The 22,138-nt window shown below is 39.0% G+C and overlaps 1 protein-coding gene across 1 annotated transcript in view; it reads right to left on the bottom strand.

Annotated features, from left to right (window-relative positions):
• Positions 1–408: 408 nt before the first annotated feature.
• The window catches only part of LOC101915830 (metabotropic glutamate receptor 5), a 156,222-nt gene continuing 134,492 nt past the window's right edge, over positions 409–22,138 (bottom strand). Inside the window, exon 7 of the mRNA XM_027779416.2 lies at positions 409–7,949. Within this exon, the coding sequence (XP_027635217.1) occupies positions 7,127–7,949 (823 nt within the window). The 3' untranslated portion in view covers positions 409–7,126. The remainder of the gene's footprint in view (positions 7,950–22,138) is intronic.

Raw genomic sequence — 22,138 nt, 5'->3', positions numbered from 1 at the left:
GAAACTAGGTTATTATTCTATTTCCTCTTGACCTGAAAATCCATATATACCTCACCAACGAAACTGTATTTGTTTCAAAAGAGAAATATCAAACTATACTAGAATGGTAGGCAACTATATGAATGTAGTTAATCATTTAAAACAACGCAGAGAGAGATTATCATTGAAGAGCTTGTGTATAGGCACACCTGCTTCACAGAAAAAATGCACTGAGAACACAGATGTAAGTATTTCAGAGGAAAAAAATATCCACTTTTCAGTCATATCACAGAATTTTTTTAATACTGTTCAAAAAGTACCTGACTCTACATAAACACCAACTATAACATGATGTAGACAATCGAGAAACAAGCAAATGTATTTTTCAATGCTAAAATAAATTACATTTGTACAGGTAGAAAGCAAAACCAAAGCTGATAAAAATGTTAAATTTTATGAAAAATCATTTTCAGTTCACATCAAAATAATAACTTTACATTCTCTATTTTTTAATAGTATAAGCAGCAACAACATAAAAAAGAACAAACGCTCACAGAATGTTTGAAACCAGTTGTTCATAAGTTATTAGCAAATTAAAAAAAATAATTACAAGCACTTGTAGCCCACACAAATCTTTTAGAATTGGCACCGTCTCTCTAAAACATCTATATTCTATATAGATTTCTAATTACAAATACCACCAGCAGCTGCCATATAATCCTATTAGTACATGTAATATACATAGTATATTTGTTCCCATTTGGCAGATTGGAGTGACTTAATGATTATTGTTTGTTTGTACTGTCATTACTCAGACGAGACAAAACCAGCCATATACACCAATTCATCACCTAGATGAATTTTTTACTTACCTTTATGCTTCACTGGTCTGTATCTTTTTTCCTTTTCACAGTTTAGAATTGTAAGTGGCAATTGCAGAGATTTGAACAGAGGGTATAATAATAAACCATAGCAAAAAAGGTGAATTCAGATAATTCAACTGAAGTCTTTAATATGTGCAGTGCACACCGAAATGGGTCGCAGATGAATGATATTCTTGTTCAAGGAGAGTATTGACTTCCTTTTATGCGATTCATGAAACTGCCAGAAAACTGTGACCTCTTTCTTATTTTTGGACCTGTTGTCTCACATCCCTTAACAAGTTTAGTCAAAGTCTGATTTTCTCATTGAGATACTTGCTAGAGTAGCAATGATAAAGAAGAATGGTGGAGGGGTACTATTCACCAAGCCTAGCAAGTTCCTTCAAGAATGAACCTAATCAAATATGTCTACTGTTTGATTCAAAAGAATGTGGGAAGAACATCCTGCCTTTATCATTCTCTGCTAAAGCAAATAGCCTAGATCTAGACATTGACCTCAACAGGTCCAGGGCCAATGCCAGTAAAGGACTTCAGCACGTAAAGTTATGAAGTGTAATACCTATTTTTTTAATACTACTCGGCTCTAGTGTGGAGGCCAGAAGCCTTTGTTAAATGACCAACCATACTGTCAGGTTTGTGAGAAGAATTAGGTGTCCAGCTAAACAATACAACAAGGAAAGAGATGTCTGCGATTATTCTGCTTGAGCCAGTATGGAAATGCAATGCACAGAAAATACTAATTTTCAACTGGGACCCATTTTTGGACATAGCTATACTTTTTGTTTCAAGGTTGGATCACCTTCGAAAAAGATGGCCAGGGGAAAATGAAATGAGTCCATTTTTTTCTGCAGTCTCAGAGAAGTAGGAACCCAAAGTTTAATTCCTTCACCTATCCAAGAAGACTCAGACTCTCCCTTTCCATGGAGAGGTCTGAGAACTCCAGATGGAAGACAAGATGGTTGCAGACACAGAGGTAAGGAAAGGCACATCCTCCCCTCCTGTCACTAAAGCACTTTTCAGAGGAGTATTTTAAGGGGGTTTTTTTGAGCCAATACATTGCACAGAAAACATGTCTCCACTTGTTTTTCATTAAAATACTCACCTGGTCCCTGCTGCAGAGATTTTTAATGTATTTTATATTAAATGGTTATATACCATCCCCAATTATATCAAGAGTAGGTACTATCAGGGTGCTGTTCCTGTTCTACTCTGGAACTCTTGAATTTGTTTCTGTCCTGTGAAGTTACCTTAGTGAGATGAACAAAGCGTACCTCAACACTGAGTCATCACAGCACTTCCAAGCCAGGAGGAAGATTTCCACCACCTCTGGCAATGGCAGGGTTTGAATTTAGGTCTCTTGCCTTCTGACTGACTGTTCTAACCTCAAGGCTATTATAAAAACAGCGGCACAACCAGACCCATAGCCTTAAAACAAAGGATAATTCCTACTCAGTTTCGTAGGGTGTATGATCCTGCTGGTCTATGTGCTGTGCACTCTGTGTACTGAGTCATGGGATATACAGGGTTTTAACCTAAGAACCATTGTTTTCTGGATCCCTAATGGATTTTAGTGTAAGTTAGATGCAAAGATCCTTAGATGTGTCAAGATCAGGGTAGTTGTGAGCATATGCAGATGCACAATGCTAGATGCCTGACTAAGGTGACAGTTGAATAGTGGTTTTAAAACTGGATTTTAAATATAGGTATCAAATTCTGCTGAAATCCTAACTTTAGGCACCAAAGTCCTTATTTTGGGTCAGTCCTGCCTGACACTGGTCTCCAATAGAATTGAATGGTCACGGTCATGTTATTAATCCTGAGCATAGTGCTCCGGTTTCCCTAAGGACCTGACATTTTTTGCATGCTGTCTGTTGCTGTCACGTTTTTCCCTCTCATCTCATAAATTATGCATTAAGCAGAATAGCAAAGTTGCACACTTTCCTCTACAGAACTTCTACCCCATAGCTATGCTGTCGTTCAGTCTGATCTTGATTTTTCTAAAGAAAACATCCCGAGGTGAGCACCGCTATCAACCAGAGTCTGAATCACGGATTGGCCTTCCCGTTTACTGTCTTTGGAGATCTTATTCTCACAGTTTTGATCACAAAGTTTTCCTTTTGCAAACACAGGAACTGAGTAAACATCCAAGCAAGCTAACATTTTTTTTTTCTTTTAAAACTTTTAACAGTTAAATTTTAATTAGCATTTAACTTTTAATTCATTTTTGTAGGTGGAAATCAATGGAAGAAGCCAGGACTTTGTGATCAACCAGGCTTCCATGAAACATCAGCAAGTGCTTTGTGGACCATGGTCTAAAAATCTCTGGTCTAAGGTCTCTGTATGAGTTCTAGGCACCAAATGTTCAGATAGAAGTACAAGGAAGCACATCTCCAAAGTCATGCAATTATTCTTCAGAGCCAATTAAAAAGTACAGTTCTTCTTCAGTATTGCTAATGCTTCTTCCCAGCTGACTTGCCAGAGTGATTCTCTTTATTTCAAAAACACAGATTCCAGAGGTGGTTACACCTTCACTCTTCAGGGTTGGCCTCAAGCACAAAAGAAACAAGTGATTTTCCGAGGTCCCTGTGGTCAAGATGACAATAGTTTCAACTCTTTTAATTCCCTTTCTGGCAGCAGTACTAAATTGAAAGGCAAATACAAGCCATTCAGTTGGTACTTGCACAGTCTTTAGCTAGATTGGAAAGTGTTCATGATTGTAACCTTTGCTTTTATGTCTGAAAAACCCTGCCGTTATATCTTAATGTCCTAAACAGAGAATAGCATACAAACAGCATAATGAAATCATAATGTCTTAATTCATAATTTTCTCTTTTCTTATGTCAAACCCACTGGCTTCTGTCAAAGGACTTTCCAGTCTTGCAAATCTCCCACTGGGCTCCTTTGAATTACTGCTATAGTCATTACATAATTGTTACCTTCTTCCCCAAAAAACCTTTCTTCCCTTTGTTGGAATCCAAACATATCATACAAAGTGACATCGACACATTCCAGCCTGTACAATTAAAATGGATTTTGCCTTCTTTAAAGGCCACTAAGGCTGACCTACCTTTCATTAAAGACAGACTGGCAACAGGGAGGTGCAATCTCAGCAAGGTTCATCCTTGGTTCCTTGGGCAATTAAAATTTCTCCTGTGGCTAATAGATATACAGAAGATGCACAACTTCTGCCAAAATGAGAGCGAGCAAAGTGTTTAAAATTTCTTTTCTGTAATACTAGAGTTTTAGCCTCTGAAAATCTGTATTCACATGTTAGATTGAGGCATTTGTGTGTGTGTGCATGTGCACATGCACACCTATATTATCTTGGCAACATATTTAAGTTGTCAAGAAGCTCTGAGCTATAGCTACGGCCAGGATTGCACAGAACCACAGTTTGGGAGCAGAAGAGGTATATTTATGCTGAGTTATATTTTGATAGTTTCTATATCTCACTCCTTTTTACTAATTACATTTTTAAGAAAATATTTTTATGTTTGTCTGTATAATCCTTATTTCCACTGTTGATTATTTCACAGTGCAGTTAAGCCCACAGATTTTAGCAGGAATACAATGGTATTAAGTGTCCACCAACATAAGAAAAGACTACAGAAACAGGAACCTAAAAGGCTAGGGAGAGATCAAGCTGGAAAACGTTTTAGTAAGGACACTGGTCAACAACTTAAAGTATAAGAGAACAGATAGTTATAGAATCCCTTTGAAATTCACATTAACTATCTCAGTACACTCTGTATATATCAAAACAATATTGCACTGATGGGAAATGTATTATTATATAAGTCTTCCATGAACAACATTTAAGTGGCCCAAATTCCCTAAATGTGAATGTTTGTCACAGACTAATTGGATGTGCTCTTCCCTTAAATGCAGGTTGGTTGTAACCTGTGAAAAAAGATGCCTTTTCCTAAAGATGTGGGCAGCTAAGGAATGATGAGACATGCTAGTACTGTGACCCAGGAGGGCAAAACCAAGCTCTGGTCTGGAAACCATAGAGCTGCACTAATCAGTCATGTGAGGAGGCAAGAACTACCTATAAGCAACAAGGACCTAAAGTCATGACTTGGTGTATCTACCTGCCTTCTGGAGTAGAGCTGTTTTGTGACCTGCTGGTACACGCTCTAGGCATAGCTAGTAAACAACTCTACCTGGCAAAACAAGCATGCCCACAGACCGCTCTTGGATAACACTGTCTTGTGCGGGATGTAGAGTCATTAAAGTATCTCTGTGAGGTGCTAGCCTGGATTCGTTCATCTAGTGCTTTTGTTTTTTTAACGTTGTTGAGCAGCAAATTGGGGTGCAGTACATAATGGTGAAACTAATGTCCCAAAGGAATAGAAAAATGCTCTTTGCTGAACTATGTGAATGTGCTTTCATCTTTTTTGTTTGTTTTGTTTGATCAATTATTTATTATTTTGGATATGGGGAGAAAAAGGGGGTATGAACTTTGATTACAAAATATTTATTGTCTTTGAAGAAATAAGATCTAAGTGTTTTGAAAATGAAACACAGCAGCCTTATCAAGGCTCCCTTCCATGAGGCTGTCTTCTATATAAGGCTACATCAACTCAACTTTGAGTTGAAGTACATTGCTCACCATTTCATACTATCCTTAAATAAAATAAAACAAACCCATAAAAGTTTGGCACCTGAGGACAGCTATGTCATGAAGAAGAGAGCCAATACAGTGTGCGTTTAGGGCCTGACTTGCAAGTTCTATGTAACTACACCTATCAAAAATTATGTAGCTTCTATTCAAACTTTAAAACTCTTCCCTGCCTGTATTAAAAAAGTGCTGTGACAGTATGAAGTGCACTAAACTGTACTACCTTGGTATAGGAAAAAAATAAGGGGAATCCCCTTGCTTCTGTGAGTTGCTAAGAAACAAAGAAAGACTCTGTTGCTTCATATCTCATTAGGTCTTCTCTGTTTTTACTTTACTCTGTATTGCTTCGAAAGATTTTTTTTCTTTTTTTTTTTTTTTTTTGTCACAGTTCATAGCTGCAAGGCATCAGCAGCTAAATAAGGTTAAAATTGTTGCTTACTAAAGAGTGGTTAAATCACCTCTAAGCAGAGTTTGACACAGGGTTTTTTCTCCCTATCTATGAGTTATGACAACCTTTCCATTGACAGTTAGCATTCATCATAATCCAGCTTGGTCTCCTAGAATTCTGTCATTCAAAGCATGGAGAAAATCCTTAGGGTGTTTACCTGTTCCTTACAAGCAGAGTCTATGGGAACCCGAATAAGTATTTTAACTGGTAATCTTAGCATAAGAACATCCATAAAAATGTGTGGATTTCAGTAGGGAGTGCAGCTATAATATAGCTTGGTAGTGCTGCTAGAAAGAGAATATTCACCTCAACAACTTGCCCTGATAAGGGAATTACAAAACAGTACTCCAGAAAATATTTTTTGCTACTTCATTATTAGTTGGCAACATGGTGAAATAGTCAGGAAGTCTTCCTTGGGTTTTGTTGCTGTGAAGGTGAATCCAATGTTAACAAATCGAATATTTGATACTGAGAGAAGAGAATTTCATAAACAAACGTGTAGGTTGAGAAGTCACTTGTAAAGCCCTCCATATTGCAGTCACTCACTGCAAAGCCTCAGCTTAGTGTTATCCACGTGGAACGTTTCACGGACACAGTATGCTTCAGCAAGAAGTTTGGTAGTTATTGGACATACATTACTGCTTTCCGAGATCTTCATAGAAAAAAAAAAAAAAAAAAAAAAAGAAAGAAAGCTTGACAGGTTGGTCCCAGATTTGAGTCTGTTAGAAAATGTACATTCAATGTTTGGTCTTCTATTCTTGATAAAAGATCAAGGTTCACTTCTGGGTAAGGAATCAGAGTAAACAAACAAACCATTGTACAGTTGTTTACAATCTAGTTCCCCCCCTGCCCCGTATAGTGTACACACAGTTCATTGTAATACTAAAGCAAAGCACTTGGTATGTAACTGATTTAACAGACTCCTTATAAGCCCTCAAAAATAGATTCAGTGTTTCTGAAAAGCCCATGTTTTTTTAAGGCCACGATAATCTGCCAAGAGTCATTTTGTCTTTAAAACAGCATAATTAATCTGATGTTTCCACTTCTCAAGTAATTCCTCTTCTTCCTCTCTGTTTCTCACAAGATGACCCAACACCTCTTGCTCTATCTGCGTAAACACTGGAGATCTTGAAGGCCTGGCTGTCCCCTCACTACTTGCTTGTAGTCGTTGAGATCCAACGTTGCCTTGAACTACATTCACAGCGAAGAAGAACTTTGAGTATAATCTCTGATGAGGAGTGTGTCATACTTTGGGGAGGACGGGATACAGAGAGCCGATTCAGAAACTGGAGAGCTGGGAGACGCACTTCCAGAATCGATAGAGTCTCTAAAAGGAGAAGGAGGAGTTAAAGCTACCAACTCCTCCAGGTCTTGCTTGGCTGATGGGGTCTCTGAAGTGCCTTCTTTGATGCTGCCATTTGAAGGTTTCCTAGCTGACTGCGAAGCACCGTTAACTTCAATGGCAGGAAGTGGTTGGATCTCTGCAAATGTGGTCATTGTCGTAGGGAGCTGGATTTCCCGTGGAATCAGGTATGAAGAGCAGAGAGGAGTGGCCACCATTGTCCCTGGACTGGCTGTTGAAAGCATCATAGAGTTCAGCTCGCTGATATTGGCTGTAAAGCGAGTAACCACGCTACTGATCTGCTCCATGAGGGAGCCTTGAGAGGAGCTACTCCGCTGAGGAGGCTCTGACTGGAAGGTAGGGGCATCATCTTCTGTTCGGCTAACGGAGGCAGTTCTGTGGCTCAGGGTGCTGATAGGCGAGGGAGTCTGTGGTTGGTACTGAGCTGGGTATTGCTCTTCTGCTTCCGAAACATCGTAAAGCGTTTTGGCACTAGCCTCTGGAAATGTAGCGCTGCTACTATGTCGGCTACTATCTGTGCTTTTAGAAAAAGGCTTGATGACTGCGGTTTGATTTGGGTTCTCTTTTTTGTTGATGTGGATCGACAACCGCTGCCAAAGGTGTGCTCCTCGGCTGCTTTTCTCATTCTGGGCCCAGGAAACCGATTTCCCATTAGAGCTGTAAACAGAAATGAGATAAGATGGCAACATGCATCAAAGTTAGAAATATAATCTTTATACCTATACCGTGGGTATGTGGTATCCTGGAGCTTACATTCATCCTAAAACTTGACTGTAATTTCATCTATATCTATATTTGTATCTATACCTATCTATTGCAATATATCTATATCTATCATTTATACCTATACGTTCTATGAAAAAAATACGTGTGCCAGCTCAGTTCATGGGCCATTTGTGCATCCAGCCATGACCTACTCTGTGTTAGTTCATGGCCACTGCTGATCCCTCTGTTGCCGCCCTTGGGATATAGGCAGTGTCCATCCTGGGGGACGGAGCAGCTTGATGGTTTCTCTTATGTTGGATTGGTGTCAGGAAGGGGGGGGGGGGGGGGGGGAGGGCTTTTGGACTGAGGGATGCATGGAGGAGTAAGGAAGAAGTAAATGCTTGGAGGGAGTAGGTGAGAGACCTGGACTGGCTGGGTTGCAGGGGGCGGGTATGTAGGCTGGCCTGGGAGCATTTGGTGGCAAGGAACTTTGTGTAGGCTGCTAGCCATGGATTCCTGGGCTGGGGCAGGGAGTGTAGGTGGGGACATGGAGAAGTGTAGCCTGTTACAGGTGGGAAAGATTCTGCTTATATCCCACTACTTGGAAGTATTGGAGCAATATTCAGAAAGGGGCTATACTGGTTGTGGGTGGAAAGAGGTTTCTAATGGGTGACTTCTTCATCAAGGTACTGGGTAAGTTAGCCACCGCTAGGTTAAAGAATGTTATTTTTTTTTAAATTGCAGGTCAGCTTAGCAACTAAAACTATATTCCTAGTAAGAAAGAAAGAACGGACAAGTTATACAAACAGCTCCTCATGGTGACTTGAGTTTGGAGACAGCAATAAACATTTTGCTTCACTCTCCTGCAAAATGAGTCCTCTAAAGGTAATTTCTCTTCAGATCTCATCATACTCTGCTCTTTATTCAAGTTGCTCATTTTTCTCCTCTTGCTACCTAAAAAAAGCCAGTTGTGGCACTTATAAACACCTGGTATGAAACTACTCCTTTCACATCTTCCTTAGGCTGATAAGCTGGTGTTTAGACGTACATTAACTTATAGTTCTTGGGATTAAGAAAGACCATTTAGAAAAATTTCTTAGCTGAAACAGACAATGACTCTGAAATGATGTCAACAGAAAAAACATAGTCTTCACATACAAATAAGCATGATTTATATATAAAATGCAACAGAGCTTTAAACAATTCAGTTTGGTTTCCAAACATTTGCCACAGCCATTTAGGATTTTTTGAAAGATAACCACTTCGGAGACCCTGGCAGAGTATCACAAATTTGTGGTTGGTTTGGTTTTTTTTTTAAGCCTGAAATAGATATGCTCACACGTTAGCCTGCAATGAACAGTTTGCAAGACACATAGTTTACTAAACACAGATGACTTTATACCAGCCTTCATGTGGAGGCTTGCCACACACTATCAATTAAATAGCTCTTCCAGTCATCTGAAAAAAAAAAGTTGTGTGCTGACTATAAACAAAACCTTCTTGTGGGTTCACATCCACAATTACATTACATGGAATTACGACGGATCGTGTAACACTACATATGTCAACAGCTTTCCCCAACAGCAGCATGAAAGAATCCAGCAGACAAACACAACGTAAACCAGTGGGTATTTTAAGAGAGGCTAGACTGGGAGATGATCTGTATGAGTACATAAGGGCTCACCTCTTTGCTGCAGTGATCACCAGGATGTTATCTGGATCTTGGAAGTTACTTGACATGCACCTACCCGCAAAATGCCAGGCAGAACAGCTGGTGGCTTGTAACTTGCTGTTCAGACAAGACTTTCTTTTTGCTGGACCTCAGTCAAAACCAGAAGGAAAAGCAAAATCTAACCTGTAGCACTGATCACTTTGACTCTTTGCATCTCTGGTGGATGCAATTCTGAGCTGATCAGGACTTGACACTAACGTCTTCCCAGAGGAAAACTGTTGCCTCTGAGGACTGTGTGCTCCTCTCACTGGAGCATGTACTTGGTGGCTGTTAGATGTTTGAGAGCCCTGTCTCTTTAGCCGTGCTGAGTCTTGAGCTCAGTGGGAGCTCAGTGCCAACAGTGGAGCAGGGGGAGCAGATTTGGATCCTTTGGCAGGTGAGATCTTGCCTCTAGTTCTCATATGATGACCATGAGACACCTCCTCCCAACTCCTGCTGAGTTTGAGGTGGACCAGGAGGCTGGGTGACCCAGCACGTACAACTTTGATCTGACAGAAAGAGAGGGCCTAGTTCTAGTCCTGGATGTCCTCCTTGGTGGAGTCTCTTAAGTTCTGCTGAGTTCAGAGCTCAGAGGGATCTGTGACAGACCTGCCTGCCACAGGCGTGAAATAAATGCCATTAACATGAAGGCTTAGCCAATGCAAATGGAAAAGCTTGCCTGAAGAAAAATGTAGCACGCCTCCTGACTGAAGTGCTGGCTTAGTACAGATGTTCAAACCCTATGGCTTGAAGTCTGCACATGAGCACTAAATGCATGAAGGTATTTTCAGTTTACTGAAGGTCAGATTGTAAGAGGTTGCGAAGGGAACATGCCACTCCCTGGTCACCACTCAGGAGACAGTTATTAAGGAGGAATATGAGGGTGAACAGCCTGGGGAAAGGAAAAGGATGAAGCTGGGGATGTCTCCAGCCCTTGGCAAGGGCAACTGACAGTTAAATCTTCAGCAGAGCCACTGTCACCAGCCCCCTGAATGCCAGTCTGGTTTTGGATCAGCCTTGGCTGCTGCACTTGTTTACTGCCTTTGCACTGTGCCCAAGAGTAATCAAGCTGTATGTGTGGCTCTCATGGAGATCCTAGGGTTCTAAAGGAGACACAGTGGCTGTTTGATGTAAATTTTGTGCTAAAAGACTTGACCATTATTCATTGCAAATTCCTTGATATAAAAAACTGAGCAGGAAGCAAGCAGCAATTTATAAGTATGAATGAACCCTATAGTTAAAATCCCATAGTTTGCCCAGCAATAATTGAAATTGTTTTCTCAGAAATGTATCATCCAATTCATCATGCTGCACCTACTTACTACAAAGTTGATGCTGGACTGAGGTGTGCAATCATTTACTACCTCAGTGAAAGCAGCACCACTTGCTTTCTTATACTGGGAGGTGTGCAATCATTTACTACCTTGGTGAAAGCAGCGCCACTTGCTTTCTTATACTGGCATGAAGCTGTGTTACAGATAAATTGCAGTGATCATGCTTTAAGATCCTGCTCTAACTGCCTCTTGCTGCTCTGTCAGGTTAACTGGAAACCACTGCAATGCATGCAAACTAAAAACAGAGCAATAAAGATAGATTGCAGACATAGACTATGATCCCTACTAATGGAGTTGTTTGTATTTATTATGCCCAGCTCTGCCATAACCCTTTGATGATGGGAACTTTAGGTCTGTGAAATTCTAGAGTTTTCTTGCACACAGATTTTGGCTTCCTCAGATGAGAACAGAATAATTACACTTTTGAGCTCCCAAAGGAATTCCACTGCTAAGTTTAGCTGAATACACATTTTTCTACCCCACTCTGCTTTTCTGCTGGCACACTACATGGAATAGAGCAGAGCAGAGTATAGGTTGTACCTGTGGAAGAGTAAATGCCAATTACTGACATAATTTCCAATCCAAAATGCTAGCAAAATACTTCCTTTTTGGTAAAACAAAGCTTTTTCCATTATGCATTTTTTTTTATTTCAATATATGTTATTTAGGTTAAACTTTATGTACAAGAGGGATTCCCTCACAAGTAATACTAATTGTTTCTTGAGTCACTTTACTAAAAGCTGCTTTGATTTTGATAGCTAGGCTTCTTCCCAGCCTCCTAGACCTACCATGGTATAACATGTATAAGAAATGATAGTGGTATAAATGAGAGAGCTTGTAAGTGTCTGATATTTCAAATATTTCCTCTATAGTTGTCCACTTACTGACAGAATAGCAATTACTATTGTTTCTCATTTTCTTCTCTTACTTATTCATTTCAGAGTCACTTAAGTTTTGCCTTTAGGGCTTTGTTCTGTATTAATAAGTGATATTAACTTTTTTATCCATTTAGGTGTTAAGAAAAATGTTCCCCTCCCCTTACACATGATTTCTTTTTACTACCTAGAATATATCACTTCGTTTTTGGTTGTAGTAGCAGAAGTTTTGTTTCAGCATTTCTTGCTCTGTGGTATGATTATCTATGAGATGGTGCATAGCTCTGCCACCAGGGCTTCTTTAGCCAGATACTATTAAAGCAAATGTGTTTTGTGAGGTCCTTCAAATTGCAGAAGAAATGAAACAGAAGAAGAGGACCTGAGAACCACAGCAGCTAAAACCTCATACTTTAGCAAGGGTGCCATTCTCATTAATTACCTGAAGCTGCTAAACTGAATTCTGGTGATGAGTGCCTAGGGACTAGTATTAAGAGTTTCTGAAAGCATATGTAATCGGAAAAGTTACTTGTTCTCTTGTTCATATCTTCAAATGAAATAAGAAAATCTGTTTAAAATGATGGAATTTATTATTTTCTAGGAAAGCTTAGAATGCATAGCTACATAGTATTATTCAGCAGTGGAAACTGGAACGCAAGGGAAATCAATAGAGATTAATACAAAAATTTAAGGGAATTTTTGTTCCTTAACACATACCAATATCAGTATCTGAATCCAGATTCGAAATGATAGAAGTGAAAACAGATACTAGACAATAACTTGATGGAGACCTGCATGATCTGTTTGAAACCTGTCCTCACATTAATATAATAAGGAATGATTTCAAATTCTTTAATTTATAAATCCAGGCGTGGAAGTTTATATTTCACAAGACTGATCTACATTTTTTTGAGCTAAAATTGGCAGCAGTTACACTTAGATGTTTCAATGGCTGAAGTAGAGTGCTGAATTCAAACTTGAAACTATATCTTGTTTTATAAGAAGATGATGTAGTTAAATTTTTGCTCCAACACTGTGCAGACCAAGCCTGTTCCTTAAGGACAGTCTTCTGCTGTCTTTAAGGCAGAAATTATCCACAGAAGCAACTGGTAATGTTAAGCAGGATAAACTTCTGTACTTAGTCCATACAACTTTCTGCCAAGGCAATTTCTTGTTATTCAAAATAAAAAGTAAGAAGCGGTTGTCCTTTTAGACTCCTCTGCTGAAAACTTGTTAGAGACTCAATATAATTGATAAACAGTGCTATCTGTAGATTTAATTAAGAACTGACTCTTCATAAGGGGTGGACCTATGTGTGTGTCTCTGATGCATGCTGGCATGGGCACGTCTTTATTTTGTTTTTCTGGTCTTGTCACTTGAGACAATCTCAGATCAATATACATTTTGCTTGTAGTGACCCAAGTTGTTCATCCCTGGGAGAATGCAAGTGACTTGCAACATGCTACAAACACTGGAATAAAATAAGTGGTTGAAGTGGCGAACTCCCATATACCTGTATGAAGCCACTGTTCCTCCTGGGACTGCAGGACATACTGGGTGACTGACTAAAACTGGATGCAGAACCCTAAGGTGTCTAAACTAGAGCAGTTCTACCACTGCAATGGTTTATGTTGTTACTATTCCTCTCATTTTAAATAGCTTTTAAGGAAACCTCTACATGCCTATAGAATTGTTTCCCTGGGTGAAAGCCAACTCTGCTACACACAAATAACCTGTCAGTGACACATCACTAGTCATTTAGCTTAAATTATTCCCATGTTGCTTTTTCTATGGAAATAAATTACAGTAAAAGGTATAAAAGGAATGATACAGGGCAAAAATTAATTTTGTCCTGTCCCAAGTTCTAGAAGTAAACAACATATTTTGTGATTATTTTGCAGAGTTGTTTTCTGTTAACAACAGCCAGGGCATTTATTTCTGTTCCTCCACAAACTGTAATCTGTTGGTACCTCTTTTCCGTGTGAAAATCACAGCTGACATTTATACGAATTACTTTAATGTATAAGGATGTAAGAAACTACAAGGTGAGAGAAAGCTGATGGACAGAAACTTTGCCAGTGACCTCCCAGCGCAGCCACCAGCAACGCTGATGCTGGCAGCTGTTTCAGCAGCATGCCTAGTTAGAACAGGAATTGAAATCTCTGGTATCTGAATGAAACATTTATAGGACACCTATTATGACCCAAAATGCAAAAATGATTTTGATAGCAGATGTATCTTCTTTCCTCTATTACTGTGACCTCATTGCAATTGTTAATTAAGGCAGCTAGTGCTGGGTTTCACTTCTTGTCTGAGAAAATGTCACTTCAAGCATCTCTGAGCACGTCTACTACACTGGAGCATCCTGTTTCCAGGAGGCAAAGAGGACAATGTTGCCTCTTGAACTGTGAGCTCTGCTTCCTGATGCACAAAGCTTTAAAATGCTTTCAACATTGATTAGTCAACGTGTTTTTTCACTGATAATTTGCTAAAGGTACAAAATGGAAACAGGGAAAAATAGGAGCCATCAGCTTTCATGACTCTGGTCAGAAGCACAAGCAGTGCACAATAAAGAAAAGAAAAAAAGAAAAGAAAAAAGAAAAAAGAAAAGAAAAGGAAAGAAAAGGAAAGAAAAGAAAAGAAAAGAAAAGGAAAGAAAAGAAAAGGAAAGAAAAGGAAAGAAAAGAAAGGGAAAGAAAAGAGAAGAAAAGAAAAGAGAAGAAAAGAAAAGAGAAGAAAAGAAAAGAAAAGAAAAGAAAAGAGAAGAAAAGAAAAGAAAAGAAAAGAAAAGAAAAGAAAAGAAGAGAAAAGAAAAGAAGAGAAAAGAAAAGAAAAAAGAAAGGAAAAGAAAAGAAAAGAAAAGAAAAGAAAAGAAAAGAAAAGAAAAGAAAAGAAAAGAAAAAAGAAAAGAAAAGAAAAGAAAAGAAAGGAAAGGAAAAGAAAAGAAAGGAAAAGATAGGAAAAGAAAAGAAAGGAAAAGAAAAGAAAAGAAAAGAAAAGAAAAGAAAAGAAAAGAAAAGAGAAAAAAGGAAAAAATAACTTTCCCAGTTATATCTCCATAATCAAGGGTTGATTTAAATTCTATCCTCTGCAAAGAGTATACCATTGGAAGAATTTCAGGTGTTTGGTATGCCTGATAAATAATTACAGTGATATTTATGCACATGGGACTTAACAGCAGAAAAATTATTTTTGTGAATTACTAACCAGTTTCTTATTCATTGCATTTAATCTAATCAGAAATGCAGATATGATGCAAGAAGTGCAGAAAAAAAAAAGAAAAAAGATAATTGTGATGCCTGCTTTGTGAAAGCCTCATAAAACATCCCATTCCATAATGGGTTTTATCAGATATGTATGAATGATGCTTACAGGTGATGTAGGGTGTAGAAATTTCCCTTACTCAGAAATAGCCTTACAAAGTATCACCTAGCATACCCATTACTGATATTTTTATGTCACTTTTCATATTGAAAAATCCCAAGCCATTCTAATATACAGACATAGTTAGGCCTTAATGTGAAAAATATAAAAAATCCACGCTAGAGTTGGAACACAAAAGTAATATTGCATGTAGGATTAAACAGCACTGCCCAGTATGAAATTGCACAGCATTTTTTAGACTGAAAGTATGTAAGTGGGATTTGGTCAGTATCATGGGACCTTTTCATCCCATTGGGATTTTTTCATTATTCGCAGATGGTCAGACCCCTGCATCTGTCGTTTTCCATCTGCACTTCATCCCAGTGACTTCTAGCACTGGTCTGATACTTACTGAGACAGGAGAATGGCACCTACTTTCCTTTCTGCAACATCTAGGTTCTCTCTGGGAGGTTCCCAGGCTATGCAGTGGTAGCTCTACTTAGCTCATGAAATTTGACAAGGACCACTGGCCAGGACACTGTGGCTGGAGACAACAAAACACAGCCATCAAATGCAATTGCACTCTCTGTTAAGCAGCAAGTATTCTTAACTGTTTGAGTAGGTCTTGCAGCTGACAGTCTTGCTGTGGAACTATTAGACTGACACAGTTTCCAGTCTTTTTGACTGTTAGGGCATCCTCTTTAACAGGAAGCTTTTTCTCCTCTCTACTTGACTCAGATCGATTACAGTCTGGAATGCAAACAGATTCTTCACTGTGAAGATATAAAATATAAAAAAAAGAAGTTTTTCAAATATATAAATATGGCCAGGCAAAACAGAGCTGAATACTGTACAACAAATTACAGTTGTTTGGCATTTACATGTACTTTTCTGCTCTTTTTCTTTTATATATTGACTCCAGATAGCTTTTAAATGAAGAATAAATATCACTGAAGGCAATGAAATGTAGGGGGGAAAAATTCCAGACAACACACAGACAAGAAACAGAATCCCAGCTGACAAAAAAACCCCAAACCAACAGGCGTGTATACATTTTGTACAAGACTGAAAGATGAATGTTCCTGATGTTACTTAAACAGCGGGAGTCCCCCAGGTGTGTGCTGTGTGGTGTTATAGTTGATAGCCTTATGTACATGAGTGAATATTGTGGTACCCAAGGGGAACATAACACTGTGCAAGTGTTTCACTGAACACCCTCCTGCAATGGTGAAATTCACCTGTCATGTAACACTTGGGGAAAGTAAAGGTATAATTTGGTCATACTGTGCTCTAAGGTTACATTTATAAATACCTTGCAGGGGTCAATAAGGAATGAGTGAGTAGGTCTTTTAGTAAATGGTAAACAAAATGCTTGTAACTTGTAGTAGAATGTAAAACAACGATACAATGCTTATTAAGAGTATTATTTCATGAAAGATTTATAACCATCTGTGACACATGCTGCTTATTCATTTATTAATGGAGATGTCTGGGGAAATGGATTTTCTGTCCTGTGGAAGAGTTCAACATTTGGAAATCTGACTGGCTCAAAATGAGATGAATAGCTGAAATCTCCAAGTATTTCATAGAATTAAATAGTTTGAAATACTTCAATACATAAACATCAATATGGCCATATTGAAACAGTTCATCCCAGAAACACTGAAAAAAAATTAGTATTTGATATTCATTAAAATTGTAACTTTGGTGGACGGTGTCATGCAATATATAATGGTCAAAACAAATCTGAAATTAAATATATAAATTAAATTAAATGGAGAAAGCTATGAAAATGTGTTCTGAACTCTATTTGAAATGAGTTTGAAACCTTTCCTTAAAACCACTGTACAACTCAGCACTTTCCCACAAGATATATTTAATAAGAAGAACCAACATTTTCATAATGAAAATGTTTTCATCCATCAGTTTTTCTCTGGTCTTTTTAAAAGCTCTTTTGACTAGACCTAATGTAACCCCTGACATGTAGTGGGACCACCATTCCAGAGGAGTTCTGGAGCTGCTTATTATAAGGTTGAATGCTGTCTCTCTTTATCTGCTCTACTGGCTTAGTGAGTCTGGTGTAAGGCTTCTCCTCCCCAGAGCACCATATTACAACAACATCACACAGGACACGTGGTTCGGATCACTTGAATGAACATGGTGCAGGGTTTTTTTTTTGGAGGTCAGATGGAACACAGAAATCAGCAGTGGCCACGTGTTTTCTATTTCCTTTTTCTTTTCTAAACATACTGTTATGGGATGCACAGGAATTACAGACAGAGGATCTGGCCTGGCATTGTCCCAGGGCTGCTCCTCTTGTTCACAGACATATCACACTGCCCTAAGGCCACTTGCTGTTTGCTTACCTGGTCATTGTAGCTCTCCCACCATTCCCCATACTCCCTTTTGGGGTGAAACACTCTATTTCCGACTTGTGCGGGGCCAGTCTCCTGCCTTTGTACCTAATAAATCACGACAACAACAGGAGCAAACAGAAAGAAGTGATTGCATGCTCAGCTCTTCTGTGACAGCTGCTGTGCAAAAGGCCATGCACATGAATGCTACGGTGGCAGTGGTGGGGTATAGTGCAAAGCAGCTGTGGGAGCAGTGGAACAACTGCATAAAATCCCAGACCTGTGTTAAAGCAAACAGGGCTATGCAGGAGAGGTGCTCACCATTTCCTTTTAGATAGATAGACAGATAGATACATAGATAGATAGATAGATAGATAGACAGGAGGAGCCAAAAAATTCTGCATACTAAATAGCATGCTAACCTTCTGTCTTTAATATTTTTTGGAGTCAGACGAAAATGCTTGGCTGAACAGTTTGACAATTCAATTAAGGATCAGTGAGAAATCAGCTGGTGGCCACATTGTTAACCCTAACTTAATCTTTTTCTCTGATCCTCCATCTCTGTTACACTGGATTTGTTCCTCTGCTTGTCAAAGCAAGCACTGGTGTAGTTGATTGCTGCGATAACATTTGGGTGGGCTCACAGTTCATGTCCCCAGTGGGCCTTCCTCCCTCCATTAGCAATATAAGGGTGCTAGTGACTTGCTGAGATGTAGACATAAGGTCAAGAGAAATCAACCCCAATCCTAGAGTCCAGTTCAGTACTATGGATGTTTTAAATACTGTACCTTGCACTTGGATGAAAAATTCACTTGGATAAACATTTTAATACTTGAGGACCTAATTAATCCTTGGATAAGATACCAGGATAAGAACTGGTCATTGTTTACTTTCTGAGCACCTAACTGGGGAGTGAGCATTGAAGAAGTCTTATGCTGGCTCTGTTCCTGGTGGTGAATTTCACCCTTATTGTACAAGTTCTTGTGCTAGGTATTGAAATCCCTGTTTAAATGCTTTAATAAAATTTGGGCAAAATGCTTGCAGAAGTCTTCTCTAAAAGTTTGTGATAACCCATTCCCACATGTGAGGAGCTGCACTGTGGGCATTTAACACACTTCTGTGAGGAAGCTGGTACATTTTAACACTGCTAGTATTACAGAATAAATCAGTTATTGATTGCTTATCCAGTGACCTGATCTAGATAGCAAAAGGTACCTTGAAAAGAACAACTCTGTAAAAGAGAAATAACCTGAGTGCACACAAAGTGAAGCTAAACTTTGGATGCAGTTTTAGCAGATCCTCAGAGGCAGTGTATATTGCATAAATAATTGAGGAAGAACCTTCGTGAATCTGAGAGTGAACCAGAGACAGTAAAATGAGGTGTGCTCAGTGCAGAGAGGTCCTTTCATTTATAATTGTAACCTTACTGAAATGAGGAACAACAGGAGCTTTGTGGACTGGCTACCAAGCTTTTAAGGCAATCCAGAATGCGGTATATGGAGTGCTCCCAGAGAGGCACGAAACTCGTGCAGGACACATACATATTAAGTTTCCTAGAGCAGAGGAAAAAGTGGAGGGGCTTAGAGAGTAGATAAATTCACTGAAAAATATGAAGGAAGTCAAACTGGATTGTACAAATTACATTGGGGTAGACAGAGAGAAATAGCAAAAGGAAAAGAATATTTTAGAAACTTCACAGGAAAGAAAAGGAAATAAAGCTGGGGTGGAGGTGTCAGACATCAATGGAAGTAGAGTTTGGGAAGAGCAGGAAGGAAACACAGTTACATTCAGATAGCCAAAAGAGGTACTCTGTGCCCAACAAGACAGAAAAAGTCAAGACTAAGAGAAGGAATTTGGGGACTCTAAATGTTCACAATAAGCTGAATACTAAAAGGTAGCCAACAGAAGGAAACGAGGTAAGTGTCCTTGGTAACTCCATCCTGAAGAACCCCTGGCTAGGATGTATGTGACGCAGATAAAGAAACCCCCCAAACTGCCCATTCCTCAGTCACTAGCATAGGTTTCACTGCCATGAACATCAGAGGAGAGATACTATGAATCTCTCGAGTTTTTCCATCCACTCAAGAGAAAATTACACCATCAGAAATAGTATGCTGTCATAGAATACCTCAAAGCTTTGAATCATAGTAACTGCTCCACTGCCATTCAGTCAGTGTTAAATATCCATGTAATTATGAAAACAGTGACCAAACTCTAATCAACCCTCCTAGTCTGAAAACTGCATCTAACCAGTGCAAGGAAGATGCAAAGTTCTGTGGGTGACCATTCTGGAAAGGCACATCAGAGGTTCTGTGTAAAAAAAAAAAAAGGTGTTCAGCTTTCAGAGCAGATAAAAGACATGATTTTGCCTCAGAAGGTCTTACATTAGAAAAATGTCCCCTTCCTGGTTGTTAAAACAAAGGATTGCTTGAAAAGATTTAACCTGAGGAGAGAAAAAACCCTCAAACATTTCTTTGCAGTTGTCATAAAAAATGTTAATGTGAAAATTAATGTGGTATTTCAGCTGGTGTATGGAGGAGGCAGTGTGAGTAGTATTTGCAAGAATAGACTCATTGTCAATTCCAGGACTATGTATTAGTTAGAAAAGACAGAAGACTTTGCTTCTGTGCAGAAAGGCAGCTGCTAAATTCTGTTTAAGAATTTAAAAGATTTTGAGTCATTTTTAGTGGTTTTTTTGGGGTCTTTGGGTGTAGCATTATGAGCTGTGTCATTTTCTTGCACAGAGATGAGTTATCTTAAGAAAAATGCGTAATGATGCATACTAATATTTTTTATAGATGTTCATCATTGACAGGAAATTTGGGAAGTAATTCCTAGTAATTCAGTCACTTTGGCACTTGTCTATTTGCTGAATACTTTGTCGCATCACTCTGTCCTACACAGCAGTGCTCTGCACTCTCCAGAGGAAATCAGTAGAGAAAGAAACTTCCTCCTGGGCTGAAAGAAACCATGTCTGTCTGTACTGCCTTGGCTTTTAGTGAACTTGATGTACATGTGATACATGGCTGGAAACACCAGTGTGACTGCTCGGGAATGAAGGACTGCTGGACCTTTTCCTTGCCTCCTTCACCTCTCAACAAAACTCCTCTTGTCGGCAAAAATTAATGGATACTGTGGGAAACAAAGGGGAAATAAGGGGATCATCATCCTGAATGAGATTAATAGTCATCCAACTGCTAGAAACCAGTTGTAATGTGTAGATCCTTACTTTTTTTTGTTTGTTTGTTTGTTTCTTTTCCAGTGAAATTGTGAGCCCTTGTACAACGACAAAGAGCTGAAGCAGATAGTCTTTAGATGTGGTCTTTATTACACTATGCCTACACTTTAGAACCAGGTGCTGATATCCTGGTGGTCCTGTCTTCATGTTATAGTGAGACCCAGGTGTGCTCATGGCCCCTCCTGACCCTGCTCTGTCTTGATTTCCATGCAGAGTCTTGGATGCCTTGACCAACAGTCCATTCCATATGGGAGTGTATCTGGAGGGTGTTGGCAGGCCATACCAAGAAGTTGTGCCATAGCCCACATTTCTGAGCAGTATGGTCAAATACCTGAAACGTAGTCTATGGATAGATGTGGGTAGTAGTATACAGATTCTGTTAAACTATCTAAGCTACACCGGCTGAGAAAGACTACCCAAAAGACAAGTGCTTACAACTGCGAAAAGTAGTTGTTTCAGATAACCTGTCCTCCGAAAAAAAAAAAATACCCCCCCCCCCCCCAGCAGTTAGAAACTGGCTTTTACTCTTAGATATAAGATTTTTTTTCTCTCTCTTCTTTTTTGGTAAGAAGTTGAACTAACTAAAAGTTATCTCAGGATGTCTTTGGTTTTTCTTTAATGCAATGCAAAGCAAATGTAATTTGATGTGTTGGAGATGGAGAGCTGTCATCGATCCATATTTCAAATGCAATCTTCTACTGACATGCAGAAAAGTTATTAATTAATGAGCACCAAGTATGTGCTTGGCACTGTTAACCCCAGAGGAACAGAGTAGCTCTAATCAACACAGGAGTAATGTCCTGATGAAACTACCTGGCAAGGGTGGAAAAAGTAATGTTTCCACAGAAACACTTAAGAGGAGAGTGATTATACAGCCAAATCTCATTGTAGGGCAATGGGTAATTATATATTGGGGACTTAATTTCAGCATTGCAGTGATTAATTCCTAAGATGCTTCTTAATTGATGGGATTGCAGTTTTTGGTCTGTGATACTGAAAATAGTATTAGCTGTCTAAAACTCTGAATCAAGCTCTTTCCCACAACTTAACAATAATCAAAGTAGGTAATAACTATAATTTCAACCCTAAACCTCTCTTTTTGGCCATTTTGAAATAAACCTGAAGCAAGACTTTTTCAAAGCCCTGGACAGTGAAATTAAGAGAGGAGAGGGAATTCAGAAAGCTTTACAGTGTATTGATGAAATATTGTCTTTCCATCATTGTTAGAGTCTTTGCAATGTGCTTATGCCTGGAACTTGGACAGTTCAT

The sequence above is a fragment of the Falco peregrinus genome, chromosome 4, assembly GCF_023634155.1.
Source record: "Falco peregrinus isolate bFalPer1 chromosome 4, bFalPer1.pri, whole genome shotgun sequence".
NCBI lineage: Eukaryota > Metazoa > Chordata > Aves > Falconiformes > Falconidae > Falco > Falco peregrinus.
This window is presented reverse-complemented; position numbering and strand designations above follow the sequence as displayed.